This window comes from Macrotis lagotis, chromosome 8 (genome assembly GCF_037893015.1).
Source record: "Macrotis lagotis isolate mMagLag1 chromosome 8, bilby.v1.9.chrom.fasta, whole genome shotgun sequence".
Classification (NCBI taxonomy): Eukaryota; Metazoa; Chordata; class Mammalia; order Peramelemorphia; family Peramelidae; genus Macrotis; species Macrotis lagotis.
Window position 1 is genome coordinate 45,839,840 of NC_133665.1, and position 15,960 is coordinate 45,855,799.

General features: G+C 36.4%; 1 protein-coding gene across 7 annotated transcripts in view; it reads left to right on the forward strand.

The window, feature by feature from the left end:
• GRID2IP (Grid2 interacting protein) overlaps positions 1-15,960 on the forward strand; it is an 898,914-nt gene that overhangs the window by 806,280 nt on the left and 76,674 nt on the right. For all 7 annotated transcript variants that reach the window (XM_074196787.1, XM_074196786.1, XM_074196789.1 and 4 more), the window contains 2 exons: positions 11,322-11,576; positions 12,887-12,972. In XM_074196787.1, coding sequence (XP_074052888.1) covers positions 11,322-11,576; positions 12,887-12,972 — 341 coding nt within the window. The remainder of the gene's footprint in view (positions 1-11,321; positions 11,577-12,886; positions 12,973-15,960) is intronic.

Sequence of the window (15,960 nt, forward strand, 5' to 3'; positions counted from 1 at the left end):
ATAAAAAGTCTTGCCATCTTGCAAAGTCATGAAGTTGATTAAGAAAATGTCCTGATTAGAATGTTATTAGAGTTAGAAGGGACAGAGATAATTTAATCTAAACCTCTCATTTTATATATCATTCAGAGAAGCGAAGTGATTTGGAAAGGACTACAACTCAGATTTCCTACATCCAATCCAGTGTATCTCCCACCATTCACTAACAAGAGAGTTCAAGAACATGAGCATTTTGGGGAAACTTGAAGGGATCCCAAATTTATAAGTAGCTATGGAGAAGGATGGACAGTGTTGGGAGAGGGCTGGACTTTTCTTCCTTCCCCTCTTTTCAATCAATCAATCAAGCTGATTATTAAGATGCCTGGAAAGCATTAAACAGTGAGATAGTCCCTAACCTCAATGAGATTTATATTCTTGGGGGTGGGTGGAAGTAGAAAAGCAGCAGGAAAAAACAATGCATTCATTGAAAATTAAGGACAGGCAATAATGAAAATAAATGCCAAGTGATTGGAATGGACTACGTAAATCCTGAGAGAATCAGCAAAGCCCTCTCTTGAAGAGGGGGCATTTTAAATGATTCAAATCAAGCAAGCGGTTTCAGGGACGGAGACAGGAGAGCCTCACAAGGATGGGGACTATTCATGATCTGTGTAAAAACACAGAGATGGAAGATGCAATAATGTGTCTGAGGATCCGCAGAAAGGTCGATTTATAGCTGGAACACAGGGCCCATGAAGAGAAGTATAATGTAAGCAGCCTGGAAAGATGAACCAGGACCAGATTCCCTTTGAATGCTCACTTTCTCCTCACTGCCACCTTTCAGAAGTCCTAGTTTCCTGCAAGGTCCAGATCAGGGGCCATATTTGATATGAAATCTTTCAGGATCCCTCCAGCTAGTACCCTTTTTCCTTTCAAAATGAACTTGTATTATTAATTTTATATATAATATATCTATCTATGTATCTGATTATTACTTTCCCCTGCTAAACCATGACCTCCCTGATGGTTTTTCTTTTTTGTCTTGGCATCCCCAGTGACTAAAGTGTTTTATAAATGTTTGTTTATTTACTGATTGAAGGCATTTCCATAGTTGGGCAAGGTTTCAGAATTGTATTTCCTGTGTCCATCAAACACATTCAAACTTCAGTATCATGTATGTAATTGAAATTACCCCAATCTAAACATATTTGAAAAAGAGTGGAATGTCCTGACATGAAAACAATGTGCCTTTTTTAAAAAACAAAACAAAACAAGGAATGTCTTTTTGAGTAAGAGAGAGAGGAGGGTTATTTGGAAATTGAGAGGATCTAAAATTAAGATACCTTTTTTTTAAAGTGTGCCTTTTAAAAAGTCACATTTCCTGAGCTTCAATTTCCTTATCTGTAAAAATGAGAAAATTGGACCTAGAATATTTTAAATATTTTATAAAAATAAAATGCATTTAATTTGATATTAAATATTTAAAATAGATTTTGCTAGGGAAAAACCAAGTGATTAAAATGGGTCCTAACTTAGCTATCCATGACTAGGACAGAGGGGTAGGATTTGGGTAAAGGAGAGAACACCTGGGGTTAGCAAATCATCATCATAACAATAATAACTCACATTTCTATAGTGCTTTATGGTTTACAAAGCACTTTCTTCCCAATAATCTTATAGGTAGTGAAATTTTTCCAGTTTCCTAATTTACAAATAAGTAAACTTAGTCTCAGAAATGAAGTAACCTGACCAAGGTTGCATATAAATGACCTAGATGAGATTGGAGCTTAGGTCTGCTGATTCAAAATTCAGTGTTCTTTTCTACTGTGTCACTAGACCCCTTCTAAACTTCATAAAGAATGATTCTTTTATAAGATTAAAATCATTAGATGCCTTAAAGGGGATATTAGCAGGTTGGAGAAAACTGTACATTAGGCCTGCCTTGAAATCTTCATTTGTGAACTTTATCTCCTCACACACAAATAAAAATTTGAGAATGACAGTCCCTAGAACAAAGAAGAGAAAAATAACTCCAACAGCTTCATGGCTTGTAAATAGTATCCTCCCAAGAGCATTTAAAGTACAAGAAGGAATTGATTTTCTGAGGGAAAAGTCTTTTTAAAAAATTCAATACACTCACTGTGTCTGACTTGGCTCAGCAAAGCACAGAAAGAAGGCTGACCTTTTGTTAAGGAGATAAACACCAAGAAAGACGAATATTAAGTACATCTGATACATAAGGATTTCAAGGACGACAGTGGATAATAATGAGTGGAAAGTTATTGCTGGATAAAAGGAACAGGTTCCAGGGGAGGAAATTAATCAAACTGTTGGCTATCTCATTTATTCAGTTCATTAATCAGAAGGGTTCCACAGGAAGGACCCTGTCCCCTTTAAGAATGACTCAGACCAGTTTGCTTTGCTAAAGGGAGAGGAAAGGAAGCTTAGAATCATCACAATAACAATAATAGCTGACATTCCCATAACATTTTATAGTTTTCAAGATGTCTTCCCAACTATAACCCTGTGAAATAGGTAGGATTAGTGCAAATGTTAATCAACTCCATTTTTACAGATAGGTTCATAGCCCTAAGGTCATTTAGCTAGTTCATAGCAAAGTCTGGACTCTATTGCCAAGTCCTCTGACTTTATGTATAATACCCTTCCAGTTATGGTAAGAGTGCTAACTTTGGAGTTAGGGAACAACTTTCCCAAACTCCAAATCCCAGCTCTGTTCCTTAGTACCTACGTGACTGGATTTTTCACTCTTGTCTCCCCTGTAAAATAAGGTGTGTTAAGGAGCCCCCTTCTATGAGTGTGGTTTAACTTAGATGTCCTTGCATTTCTCTGCTGACTCACCCCTCCAGTGCACCTTTTCTGAACAGCTTCCTTTGCTATCAGTTGGCAGTCCCAGGGGTTGCTTCTAGGCTCTGAGCAAAACAGCTAACTCCTGGGAGTCTCACTTTCCTATTTTTTAAATGAGGATAGTACCACTTTAGCTACTGCTAGGGTTTAGCTTTAGCTATTCTACAGGATCATTTTAAAGATACAGTGAAATACTTTAAGTAAAATGTTTTGTCAAATGTCAAACTCTCTAAAGAGAAGTTATTGTTTTTACTCTAGCATTACTTTTAGCTTGTAAGAGTAAGTTGGTGTATGATAAAAGGGATATCGTGAAGAATAAAAAACTTCAAAAAATTAATATGGGATTTCAGAGACCAAACCCACTTTGTATATAGTGGAAGGTCCCTTCAGCTCTTCCAGTTCAAATCAACAAACATTATTAAGCCCCAGCTATGGACAAGGCTGGATAGCTAGGATGGTGAATAGAATCAGGCCTAGAAATCAGCTCAAATTGGGCCTCAGGTACTTACTAACTGTGTGACCCTGGGTAAGTCATTTAATCCTCTTTGCCTCAGTTTCTTCATCTGTAAAACTGAGCTGGAAAAGGAAATGACAAGGGGAGGCTAGGTGGCACAGTGGATAGAGCACCAGCCCTGGAGTCAGCAGTACCTGAGTTCAAATCCAGCCTCAGACACTTAATAATTACTTAGCTGTGTGGCCCTGGGCAAGCCACTTAACCCCATTGCCTTGCAAAAAAAAAAAAAAAAACCTAAAAAAAAATAAAAGGAAATGACAAACCACTCTAATATCTTTGCCAAGAAAACTCCAAATAAGATCAAGAAGAGTCAGATATAACTGAATAATGAACAACAAATGTGCAAGATATTCTTAAAATCCTGGGTGCTAGACAGTTTTGAACAGCTCCAGGGGTATAGATTGAATTAGCAAGCAAATGAAGGAGAAACTCTTGGGGATACAGCTGACACCTGTCTATATAATAGACAGAGTTCCTTCCTGATAGGAATCTTTCTATTTTTTAAAAAACAATTATTTTTATTTTCAGTTCCAAATTCTCCCCTGTCCTTCCTTGCCCACCAAGAAGCCAAAAAAAGTAACTCATCACAAATATGCAGGAAGTTGTTTTGCAGAATTATTCATAAATCATGTCTCCACACACACACATACACACACACACACACACACACACACACACACACACACACACACACAGAGAGAGAGAGAGAGAGAGAGAGAGAGAGAGAGAGAGAGAGAGCAAGAAAAGAAAATATATTTCATGTGCTCTGAGTCCATTAGCTTCCTCAGGGAATAGAAATCCTTCCTTCTTAAGAGAAGTAGGTTTGTATATTATTGCAGGGCATATAAAGTCATATCCACATACTTTTACTCTTGCATACAAATTTGATCTAATCTCTCTATCTTTAAAAAAATTATAAAGTATTACATTTTCCCTCAAGCTGTCATATTACTCTTCACTTTTACAACCAAACATGTAGAAAAAACTGCTCGTTGTTTCTACTTTCTCACCTCCCACTCACTTCTCAATCTCTAGCATTATGGTTTCCATTCTTATGAAATTCTAAATGCTCTCTGCAAATGAGCTCTTAAATCTCCTAAATGCCAAATCAATGACCTCTTCTCAGGCCTCATCTTTCTTGACCTCTGGGCTACATTTGATGCTTTTGACCATTGCTCCCTCCTGCCAGACACTCTCTCTCTTTTTTGGTGACTCTGCTCTCCTGTTTCTCTTCCTACAAGCCTGATTGATCAATCTTAAAAAAAAGACTTTCAATTTTATTTAATTGAAATACTTAATTTTGTTTTCTACAATGCCCACCATCCTTTGTTTAATTAAGAATTCTTTCCCTTTGTGTGAAATCATATTTTTATTATACTATGTTATAGAAATGCTTTTGTTTCATAAAATAAAGAGAATTAAAAAATGAAAGCATTCTTCCCTTAGCCAGAGTTGTAAATGTTATTTTCACCTTTATATTGTATGCTGTGTCCTGTATGTTATAATCTTTTATATTTAGATTGGATTTGTAATTAATGTGGTATAGTTATCTGGTATATAGTATCTGGTAATCTGGTATATAGTATAAATAGGTCTAAACCTAGTTTCTGCTACAATGGTTTCTAGTTTTTTGTTGACCAAGGAGTCCTTACATTAGCAGTTGGTATCTGTAGGATTGTTAAGCAATATATGTTTAATTGATTTTTAATCTTCCTTTTCTGGTCTATTTCACTGATCCATTTTTAATTTTTTTAAAACTAGTACCTAATAAATAATTTTGTTTACTGCTTTATAGAAAATAATCTGGTAATACTAGGTTTTGTCTTACAATTTAAAAATTATTTATTTATTTTAATATTAATTTTTAAAAATTTAAGCTTCAAATTCTCTTCTCTAAATATTCCCCTACTCATTGTAGAAGACAAGGAATACACTTTATATATATGTGAAGTTATAAAAACATTTTTCCATATTAGCCATGTTGCAAAAAAAGGCAAGAAATATAAAGTGAAAAAAATTAGGCTTCAATGTATACTTAGAGTTCACCAGTTCTTTTTCTGGAAATGGATAGCATTTTTTCTTAATGAAGCTTTCAGAATTGTCAAAGTAGCTAAGTTTTTCACAGTTGATCATTATTGTTGTTACTTTGTACAATGTCTCCTGGTTCTTCTCGCTTCACTTTACATCCCAAGTTTTTATGAGATCATCCTGCTCATCATTTCTCAAAGTTGTTTTTTTTTTATCACAGTCTTATACTACAACTTGTTCATTCATTCCCAAATTGATGGGCAACCCCTCAATTTCCAATTTTTTTAAAAAAATTTAAATATTTTATTTATTTGTTTTTCCAATCACATGTAATGCCAGTTTTCACCAATCATTTTTCACAAGGTTTTCTGTCTTGCATTTTTCTCCCTCCCTTCCCCCCTTCCTCCCTTTGACAGAAAGCAACCTGCTATAGGCTCTACATGTATAGATCCATTTTGATCATGTTATGAAAGAAGAATCAAATCCAAATGAAAGGGAAAAAGAGAAAAACAACATAATTCATAAGAATTTTTAAAAATTGATGATAGTAAGCTTTGGTCTTCATTTAAACTCCACAATTGTTTCTCTAGATATGGATGGTATCCATAAGTCCTTTAGGATTGAATATTGCACTACGGAAGTCTTTTAGGATTGATTATTGTACTACTGAAATGACCAAGTCCATCATAGTTGATCATCACACAGTGTTACTGTTAGTGTGTATAATGTTCTTTGATTCTGCTTATTTAACTCAGCATCAATTCATGTAACTCTTTCCAGGTTTTTCTGAAATCCCCATCCTTCATGATTTCTTATAGAACAATAGTGTTCCATCACATTCATATACCATAATTTGTTCAAACATTCCCTAATTGATGGGCATCCCCTCGATTTCAAATTCTTTGCCTCTACAGAAAGAGCTGCTATGAATATTTTTGTACATATGGGTTTTTACCCCTTTTCTTGATGTCTTCAGGATGCAGACTTCATGGGGTATTGCTTGATCAAAGGGTATGCACAGTTTTATTGCCCTTTGGACATATCAATTTTTAATTCTTTGCCATCACACACAAAAAAAGCTATCATAAATAGTTTTGTATTTATAGACCTTTTCCCTTTTTCTTTGATCTCTTTGGGATATAGACCTAGTAGTGGTATTGCTAGATCAAAAGATATGCACTATTATTTAGCCCTTTGGACATGAAATTCCAAATTGTTCTCCAGAATGGTTAGAACAATTCATGACTCTACCAACTTTATATTAGTGTCCCAATTTTTCCATATTCTCTCTCATTTTCCTTTTCTGTCATGTTTGCTAGTCTGATGGGTATGGTGATGCTTCTGTATTGTTTTAATTTGCATTTCTATAATCAACAATTATTTAGAGCAATTTTTCATATAACTATTAAAAGATTTTATTTCTTCTGAAAATTACCTGTTTAATCTTTTGACCATTTACTAATTGGAGAATAGCTCTTATTTTTATAAATTTGATTCAGTTCCTTATATATATATATATTTGAGAAATGATACCATTTTCATTCCTACCTTTTTCCATCATTTCTCTTAAGATTCTTGTCCTTTTGTTCCTCTAGATGTATTTTGTGATTATTTTGTCTAGTTTTATAAAGTAGTTGGGATATAGTAATGTCTGTAAGCTAATATGGATAATATTATCATTTGTGTTATATTGACATAACCTAACCATGTATATGGAATAATTTTCAAATTTTGATTCTTATTTTTGTCAAAGAGTTTTTTCTCTTCATTTATTGATTAATTGTATGATTTTAATTTATCATTGCAAACTGACATTATATAGTTGCCAAGTCATCCATCTATTCCTGATACAAATTCAACATGATTATAGTGAATAATCTTTTGAAATTTTTCCCCCCTCAGTATTCACTACTGATATTGTTTTATAGTTTTTTTTAAAAATCTCTTTGGTCTTCAATCAGTTCTCCAAGTAACAGTCAAAGTAACTTTTCTAAAACCCAGTACTGACCAGGTTACCTCTAGCTCAAGATTCTCTAACGACTCCCATTTGCTTCTGGGTTTAGATAAAAAGTTTTTTGTTTTAAGTTCTTAATATTCTGGGTCCAACTTTCTTTTTCAGGCTTATTGCACATTACTCTTCTTCATGTCTGCCACATTCTAGCTAGACTGACCTACATACTATTCCCTTTCCATGCCACTATATCTCCCACCTCTTCTCCTGTTCATAGACTGTTCCTTATCCCTGTAATATATTGCTTTTTCATCTCCACCTCACAGAATCCTTTACTTCCTTCAAAACTCAACTCAAGGGCCACTACTACCTTTTACAAAAAGTCTACACCAATTCTTCAGTTGCTAGTGTCCCCTCCTCAATTATTTTGAATGTACTTTATGCGTATTTTGTAATTATTTTTCTGTGAAGATGTTGTTTCTATCAAGTAGAATGTTAATTCTCTGAGGACAGGACTTATTTTTGTCTTTATATCTTTATGGTACTTGGTAAAGACCCTAACATAGTAGAGGCTTAATAATGTTTACTGAGTTGAATGATAAAAATTCTATCCTGTCCATCCTTAGCAGTATTTATCTGTCTATTAATTGACCCTTTTTAAAGCACATTGAAATATATTATTCTGTTACTGTGACCTAGTTAGGTGCCCAAGGTACCACAGCTAGTAGGTATCTAAACTCAGGTCTGCTGACTCTTGGTCCAGGGCTCTATCCTCTGTTCCCCCTAGCTTCTTTTCTTTTGTCAATGATCTTTTAATAAATTGATCTTCTCTCAGTCCTCCTTGACCTTTTGTCACTCTTGAAGTATTGATCACCTACTCTCCTAGACATTCTTTCTCTACTGTGTCTCAGTTCTTCTCTGTTTAAACTGTCTCATTTCAGTATCCTTTGCTGGATTGTCTTCTTTGTCTCACCCTCTAAATGAAGCCTGCCCCTCAAGACTCTGCCTGGTCTGGTACAGTCTACTTGAAAATAATTGGGATTAAGAAAAGAGTGGGAAGTAAGAAAATAGAGGCAAGACTATTGATAATCTACTCTAGAAGTTTAGCTATGAAAGGGAGAAGAGATACAGAAAAATAATTTCATGAAATGAGATAGTGAAGTGCTTTGTTTTGTTTTGCTTTGAGGGGATCTCATCATATTTGTAGGTGAGAGAAAGGAGGGACTGATAAAGAGAGAAGAAAGATGACAGAGACAGAGAGAGATGGAGGTAGGAAAGGGCAAGGATTGGTCAAAAGAAGGTAATTTATAGGATCATAGATTTTAAGGTGAAAAGGATTTTAGAAGTCATCTAGTCCAGAGGCAGGCCCTGAGGCCAAGGACTACAAAAATCTGCAACACTCCTGACTTTAACTTAAACCAAATCAAAATTGAGAAATATTTAACAAAATAAATAAAAATACAATATAAGCTCATGTCATAAGCTTAGTCAATAATGCAGCCCACAAGATTCTGTTTTTGTTTGAGTTTAACAGATCTAGTCTTCCAGGTTCAGAGAGGTTAAGTAATTTGCCTAAAGTCACATAGGCAGTAAGTAGCACTGCTAGGACTTGAACACCTTCTCTATGGCTCCAAATCCAAAGCTTTCCATTCCCCAATCCCTAACAAGACAGGAAAAGAACAGAATCAATATTAGTGGAAGGGCTTGGCCTTGGGGGGGGGGGGGGGGGGAGAGAGAGAGAGAGAGAGAGAGAGAGAGAGAGAACAGGAAGGATGAAAAAAGACTTGCAAAGTGGAATAGTAGAAAGGAAAGCATTCCTGGCCTCCCTAGTGGGCTTTATGCAGAAACTTCCTGGGAGTTGCTACAGAGGAGAAATTGCTACTGTGACATGTAGACCTTGAAGCCTGAGAAGGCTTCTACCTCTGAGAAGCTGCAGTTCTTATCCTGGCTCTCCCACTAACTATGGATCTCTGCTGGCAGGGCTGGACGATGCTACTCTCCAAGGACTCATTTCCTCATATGTAAGGAGCATAATAATAACTGTCCCACATATTTGGGAGAAGGAGGAGGGAGGGAGGTGTTACAAGGATAAAATGAGATAATTGTTTGAAATTCTATGCCAAGTCTCTGGCTTCAGAATCCTGGTCTCTGCTTCCTGTAGCTTGCTGAGAACAAAATCATGGAAGAATGCCAATGGTTTTCAAAGCCATGGTGGTCCTACCTTTCCATATTAATCCTGCCTTCCAATTTAAGGTTGGGTCATCAATCCAGACACTAGAGGAGATTGTCATTTAAATAAATGGCAAGGACATTTTTTAAAAAATGAATAAAGAGAATACTAGGTAAAATTCAAGCCAAAAGTTATAATTAACTAATAAAAAGAACAGAAGTTTTTGGAATATTATTCATCTTCTTTTGCTGGTTAGTTAGATGGTCCTTGTTATTTTGAGACTGAGGAGCTAAGCTGTGAAAGAGATTTGACCCATTTGTAGATTCAATTACCTATGAAGCTTCTGGCTGAGACCTACTCTTTTTTTCCTGAAGACTTGCCTATTTCATAAATCTTTATTGTTTCAGTCATTTTCCAGTTTTCTCTGACTCTTCATGACCTTGATTGGGATTTATTGTCATTTCCTTCTCCAGGTCATTTTACAGATGTGCTTATGGTAGTAAACAGGATAAAATGACTTGTCCACACAGTGTCACAGAGCTAGTACTGAGGTCAGATTTGAACTCAGAAAGATGTGTCTTCCTGACTCCAGGTCCAATACTCTATCGACATTACCACCAAGCCTCTGATGATATATTATATAATATAATAATGGATATGTCATTGGAATTAGAGAACCTGAGTTCAAATCCCAAACCTTTCACTCAGTAGTCATATGACCTTGGCAAGATAACTCAACTTTTTGCCTATTTGAAAAACAGGAATAAAAATATTTTCATATCTCTTATAGCAATACTGTAAGGCATTATATAAATTGATGCTGATCTCTTTGTAATAGTGTTTATTTTTAACAAAAAATAATGATAATTAGAAAAGATTCATGATTGTCTTTTCTCTTTTGACACAGAATGAAGGCCAATCTTCTTCCTGTGACATTTCTTGTTGGGTTTTTTTAGGGTTTTTTTTTTTGCAAGGCAAATGGGGTTAAGTGGCTTGCCCAAGGCCACACAGCTAGGTAATTATTAAGTGTCTGAGATCAGATTTGAACCCAGGTACTCCTGACTCTAGGGCCTGTGCTTTATCCACTACACCACCTAGCTGCCCCATGATTGTCTTTTCTATGACAATGACAATGAATGAATTAGACCAGTCACCATCTAACATCCTGCATATTCCAAAGTAATTCTCTGTGGGTTATTAGACAATAACAATTGCTTTGGGAAATGAATTTTTGTCAGTTATGGCTTATAAAGGGAGATAATTATTATTGTCCACAGATATACCTTGCCTAAGGACATAGTTCTATGGGAATCATGGCCTAGTAGAGGAAAGAACATTCCAGGAAGAATTTTCATTGTACTCACTCACATGGAAAGGCCACTTTAGTGCCTCCCAGTATCCACCAGTAGGTTCATGTGGCTAGAGATGCTGACAAACTTCCACTAAAACACAGCATAATACAGAAAGTCATGAGCATTGGTTAAAATCCTGACTGACTTTTTGCTCTGAACATGAGCAAGTAAGGTAACTTCCCCTGAGCCTCTGTTTCTTCATCCATAGAATGGATCTAATAATAATTGTATTACTTACTCTTGAGTGTTATTGGGAGGGAAAGATTTTGTAAGTCTTAAAGGACTAGGGAACATTACTATTGAGAGACTGCTAATTTAAAAACTGATAATTTAATTGCCAAGGGCTCGGTACTAAGTATCTATCTTCCTGGGTCTCTCAGTATCCTTACAAACTACCCTTTCTCTTCTCCCTCTCTCTGGGCTAGAGCTGATCTGGTTTCTTTTCTGTCCACTCATCTTCACTAGGATTTTCATCCCCAAGAAGCACAGGCAGCGTTTTGATGAGGTTGTGTCTCAAAGTCTCATCAGCAAGCTCTGCCGGACCAAGAGGGGTCAACAAACACACCGACTGCGTCGTAGCCGCAGTGAAGACCACCCTGAGCGTCTGATGGTGTCTACACGGGCCAGCTCAGTGCCACGAGGTCCAGAAGACGTGGGAAAGGGATTGAGGAAAACCACCTCTCTTATCGCTAGCAGAGTAGGCTCGGGTGCTGCTCGCAGGTAGTGGCTGTTCCCCAGACTCTGTTTCTCCCTGTACTTGGGAGGCAAAATAATGAAAAGATGGTAGAGATAAACTCTGAGGATCATCAGGGAATATGTCTATCTGCTGATTCCCAGGTGTGGTAGGAGATAAAGCCGTCTTACATGCTGAGCTTGACCAGAAGGAAGGGAATCATAGAAAGGCCTTTTGTTGAGAGATGTGTAAGGCCTGGACTAGAATGGACTAGAATGCTGAGTATATGGGATCCAGCTATGTAAATTGATAGTGGAAGAAAAGGAAATTGGATTAGCTGACCTCTTAAAGTTTCTTCTGCTGCAAAAATTCTGTATTTCTGAATAGAGTTTCTAGTATTTTCCTATAAAATCAATAAAATAGTGGGGTGAGTTTCTTAACTTTCTTTAGTCAATCATTCTCATCTATCAAATCATGGCTCAGGCTAGATATACTTACAGGATTATACACATACTTATGTGTGTGTATGACTAACTTCTAAAATGATCTCTCCAACTTTAACTTCAAGCTTGAGTTTTATGTCATATTTCCAAGGAACCTTGTGATATCTCCTCTTGGGCAATCAGATATACCTCTTCCCCAGTCCTGCCACCTTCACTCCTACCCATTCTCTTTTCATTCCCTCCTCCTATAATTCTCCAGGTTACTGTAAAACATCATTTTGGGAATAAGCCTGAAAAAACCCAATCTGGTGACCATTACCTTCTTTTCTATCAGCAAGAAAAATGGTCAATTTTTTGTATTTACTATTGGACTAATTTCTTGATGAATTGTTTGAGGTAGTAACTGAGGAGGTTGAGATCATTGCTCTCTCCCTTCCTTGCAAGTGAATCTATATCTTTTTAGAGGTATGGGATTATCTCACACTGCTTTGCAAGGATGTAAGTGGGAGTAATTTGGGACAATGATGATGGCTAGGAGCAGACTGGCCCTTTCTTTCCTACATGTTTCATTTTTGTAGGGATCTTTCCCATAAAATTCTTTCAACCTACCATGTTGAGATGAGAAGGAAAGTTGAGGAAAGACTACAGGAGTCACTCTTGAATTGTCTGAACATGGGGAGATGTGGAAAAACAAAAGCTATAGCAGAGATCTGATCTGGAACAATCCATCCAACTCTTGTTATGATCTGGGGACTTGTTATGAGATACTAGAATATTGGAGGTGGGAGAAAGCAAAGACAACTCTAATTCATTATGAACTTCCTTTGGCTGACCTCTAAGATGGTACAAGCTTTAAAAACCTGGGACCTGGAAAAGTAATATTACTTAAGACTCTTTCCTTTTCCCTTGTATAGGACAGTTCGAGTATACAAAGGCAACAAAAGTTTTGGCTTCACCCTTCGTGGTCATGCCCCAGTATGGATAGAGTCTGTCCTACCTGGTGAGTAGTGTTGATGTGGTTGGAGAATGGAGAGAAAGAGAGAGAGAAATAAGCCCTCTTCGAGGATAAGATAGAACTCTGCTTTGTTTGGTTTCATTTCTATTATGAAGTTTAAGCCCCAGATATCCTACTGCAGGACCACCAGATAGGGGACAGAGTTGGGAAAGAGAGAAGGGGACCTCCTTTGCTCCCTCCTGATCAGACATTTTGTGGGAACTTGTAAAGTCATATTACCTTTTGTACCTGAACAACTTAAGCGACTGCCAACCCAGTAATACAAAGTGGTGTTGGCTTATTACTTTTGAGGCACCAATATAGTATTGGACTGGAAACCCTAGTTTTGAATCCTACCTCAAACACATTTCAATTGTGTGCATTACAAGTTACTTAATTTCTTTATTCCTCAGCTTCCTCATTTCTAAAATAAGGAGATTGTACTTGAAGGCTTCTAAGATCCCTCCCAACTCCAAGTCTTTGGTGCTAATGATGTTACAAGCTTCCCAGTTTTGAGGAAATGGTGACTACAATTAAGCCTACTTTAATTTAAACCTATTTTGTCCAATTCTGGTTCTGTTCCTCAGAAAAATGGAGAAATAATATGCTATTATTTAAGTAGCAATTAAACCTCCACTTAGCCTTATCATTATCAGGTTATATGTTTTTTCTCTTTAACCTTTCTTTATATGATCTTTTTTCTTTATAGTTTCCTTTTTTGTTTTGGTTTGATTATTATTCTGTCATTTGCACAATCTCTTTTGCTGGGTGAAAGTAAGCCATATTCTTTTTCCCAAGTAAGCATCTGATGGGTCCTATCACTGTGTGTGTAGGTAGTGAGAATTAGATTTCAGACCTGAAGGAGGCAGGGAATCCAATATGTGCATTCCTTCCCTTCTTCAGAGAAGTCATGGATTGCTTTTCTTTCTTTTTTTTTGATTGCTTTTCTTTCTGAACAGTAACAGTGAACCTCAAACTTTCACTAAATGCATATGTGTTTTCTTTTTTTTACTTTTTTAAATTTTTAAATAAAACTTTGATATCTAGGGGCAGCTAGGTGGCGCAGTGGATAGAGCACTGGCCCTGGAGTCAGGAGTACCTGAGTTCAAATTTGACCTCAGACGCTTAATGATTACCTAGCTGTGTGGCCTTGGGCAAGCCACTTAACCCCTATTTGCCTTGCAAAAAACAAAAAAAAAACTTTGACATCTTTTGTTTTTAGATCTCCCACATTTTCCAGCTTTCTACTTTCCTTCTAATCTTATTTGCATTGGTTTTATTTGTGCAAAAGCTTTTAAATTTAATATAATCAAAATTATCCATTTTATATTTCATAATGTTTTCTATCTTTTGTTTGGTCCTAAATTTTTCCCTTATCCATAGATCTGATAGGCAAACTATTCCATGCTCCCCTACTTTGTTTATCATATTGTTCTTTATGTCTAGATCATGTGCCCATTTTGACTTTAATTTAGCATATGGTAAAAGATTTTAGTTTTTACATAGTTTCTGCCTTTTTGTTTACCATTTTCCCAGCACTTTTTGTCAAGTAGTGATTTCTTGTACCCAAAACTTTTAATGGTTCTTTTTTTGGGATTATCACTATTACTTTCACAGGGCAGCTAGGTAGCACAATGGATAGAGCACTGATCTCGGAGTCAGGAGTGCGAATCCAGGCTCAGACTGTCACTTACTAGCTGTATGACCTTGGGCAAGTCACTTATCCCTGATTGCCTCACATCCATGGCTATCTACAGTCATCCTGATTCATATCAGGCCACTGGACCCAAATGGCTCTGGAGGAGAAAACAAGGCTGGCGACTTAGCACAGCACCCCCTCATTCAAATCCAATTCATGTGCTGGTCATGACATCACCTCCCAATTTTGTGGTCTTCTTTGAGAAAGGACAAACTTTATTATTATTATTATTATTATTATTATTATTATTATTATTATTATTATTATTATTGCTATCCTTCCCTTCCTCCCACCTCCATTAAAACTGAAAGAAAAAATCTTTGTCATAAATAAGCATAGTAATAAAATAAATCCACAAAATAGCCATATTAAACAATGGAGGTATCTCTGCACCTGGAATCCATCTTCTCTGTCTGGAGGTGAATAACTTACTTTATCATGGGTCATCTGGAGACATGATTGGTCATTGCATCACAACACCTATAAAGAAAAACATTCATCATGGTTGGCATCAATTCATCCTACTCAGGGTTCTCTGAAGCAATCCCCTTCTTTATTTTTGTAGAGTAATATTATTCTATTCCATTCTAGTTATATTTTTGTCCATTTGTCCAATCATCCCCTAATTCATGAGCACCTCCTTAGATTCTGCTTCTATCCCTCACATCCCACATTTTTTTCCAGACCAAGTAGGTGGTTTTATTTGGCATTTGTCCCTTACAGATTTTATCCTCCCTTTAAATTCTATCCTTCTGTACCTATCCTTGCTTTTTTCCCTATTGAGTGTGATGTATTTCTATACCAAACTGCTTGTGTGTAATGTTTATGTCATTGTGTGACCCATCATTCCATTTCAGTAGTTTGGTTGTTTTTATTCCCATTTACATGGAATTTATGGTTTTAGTCATTCTGTACTTTGCTTTCCTGGTTCTACCTATTTCACTTTGAATCAGTTCATATAAGTTTTAATAGAATCGTAGATTTAGAGCTAAAAGGAATCTTAGATAACCCCTAGTCCAACTCTCTTGACATACAGATGAAAAACTAGAACCAGAAAGTGACTTGACCCAAGTCACATAGACTATAGATCACAGAAGCAGACTTTGAATCCAGATTATCTGCTCTAAATCCACCACTCTTTCCACTGTATCCAGCTACAGTGTGAATGTTAGCTCTTCTATGATATTTTACCTCTTCAGTGGTAAGATAGCAAAATCATGGAGGAAGCATGATATGATGGAAATGCAATTCATTACCTTGTTGGACATCTCTAATTCTTAGGAAGAATTTCCATG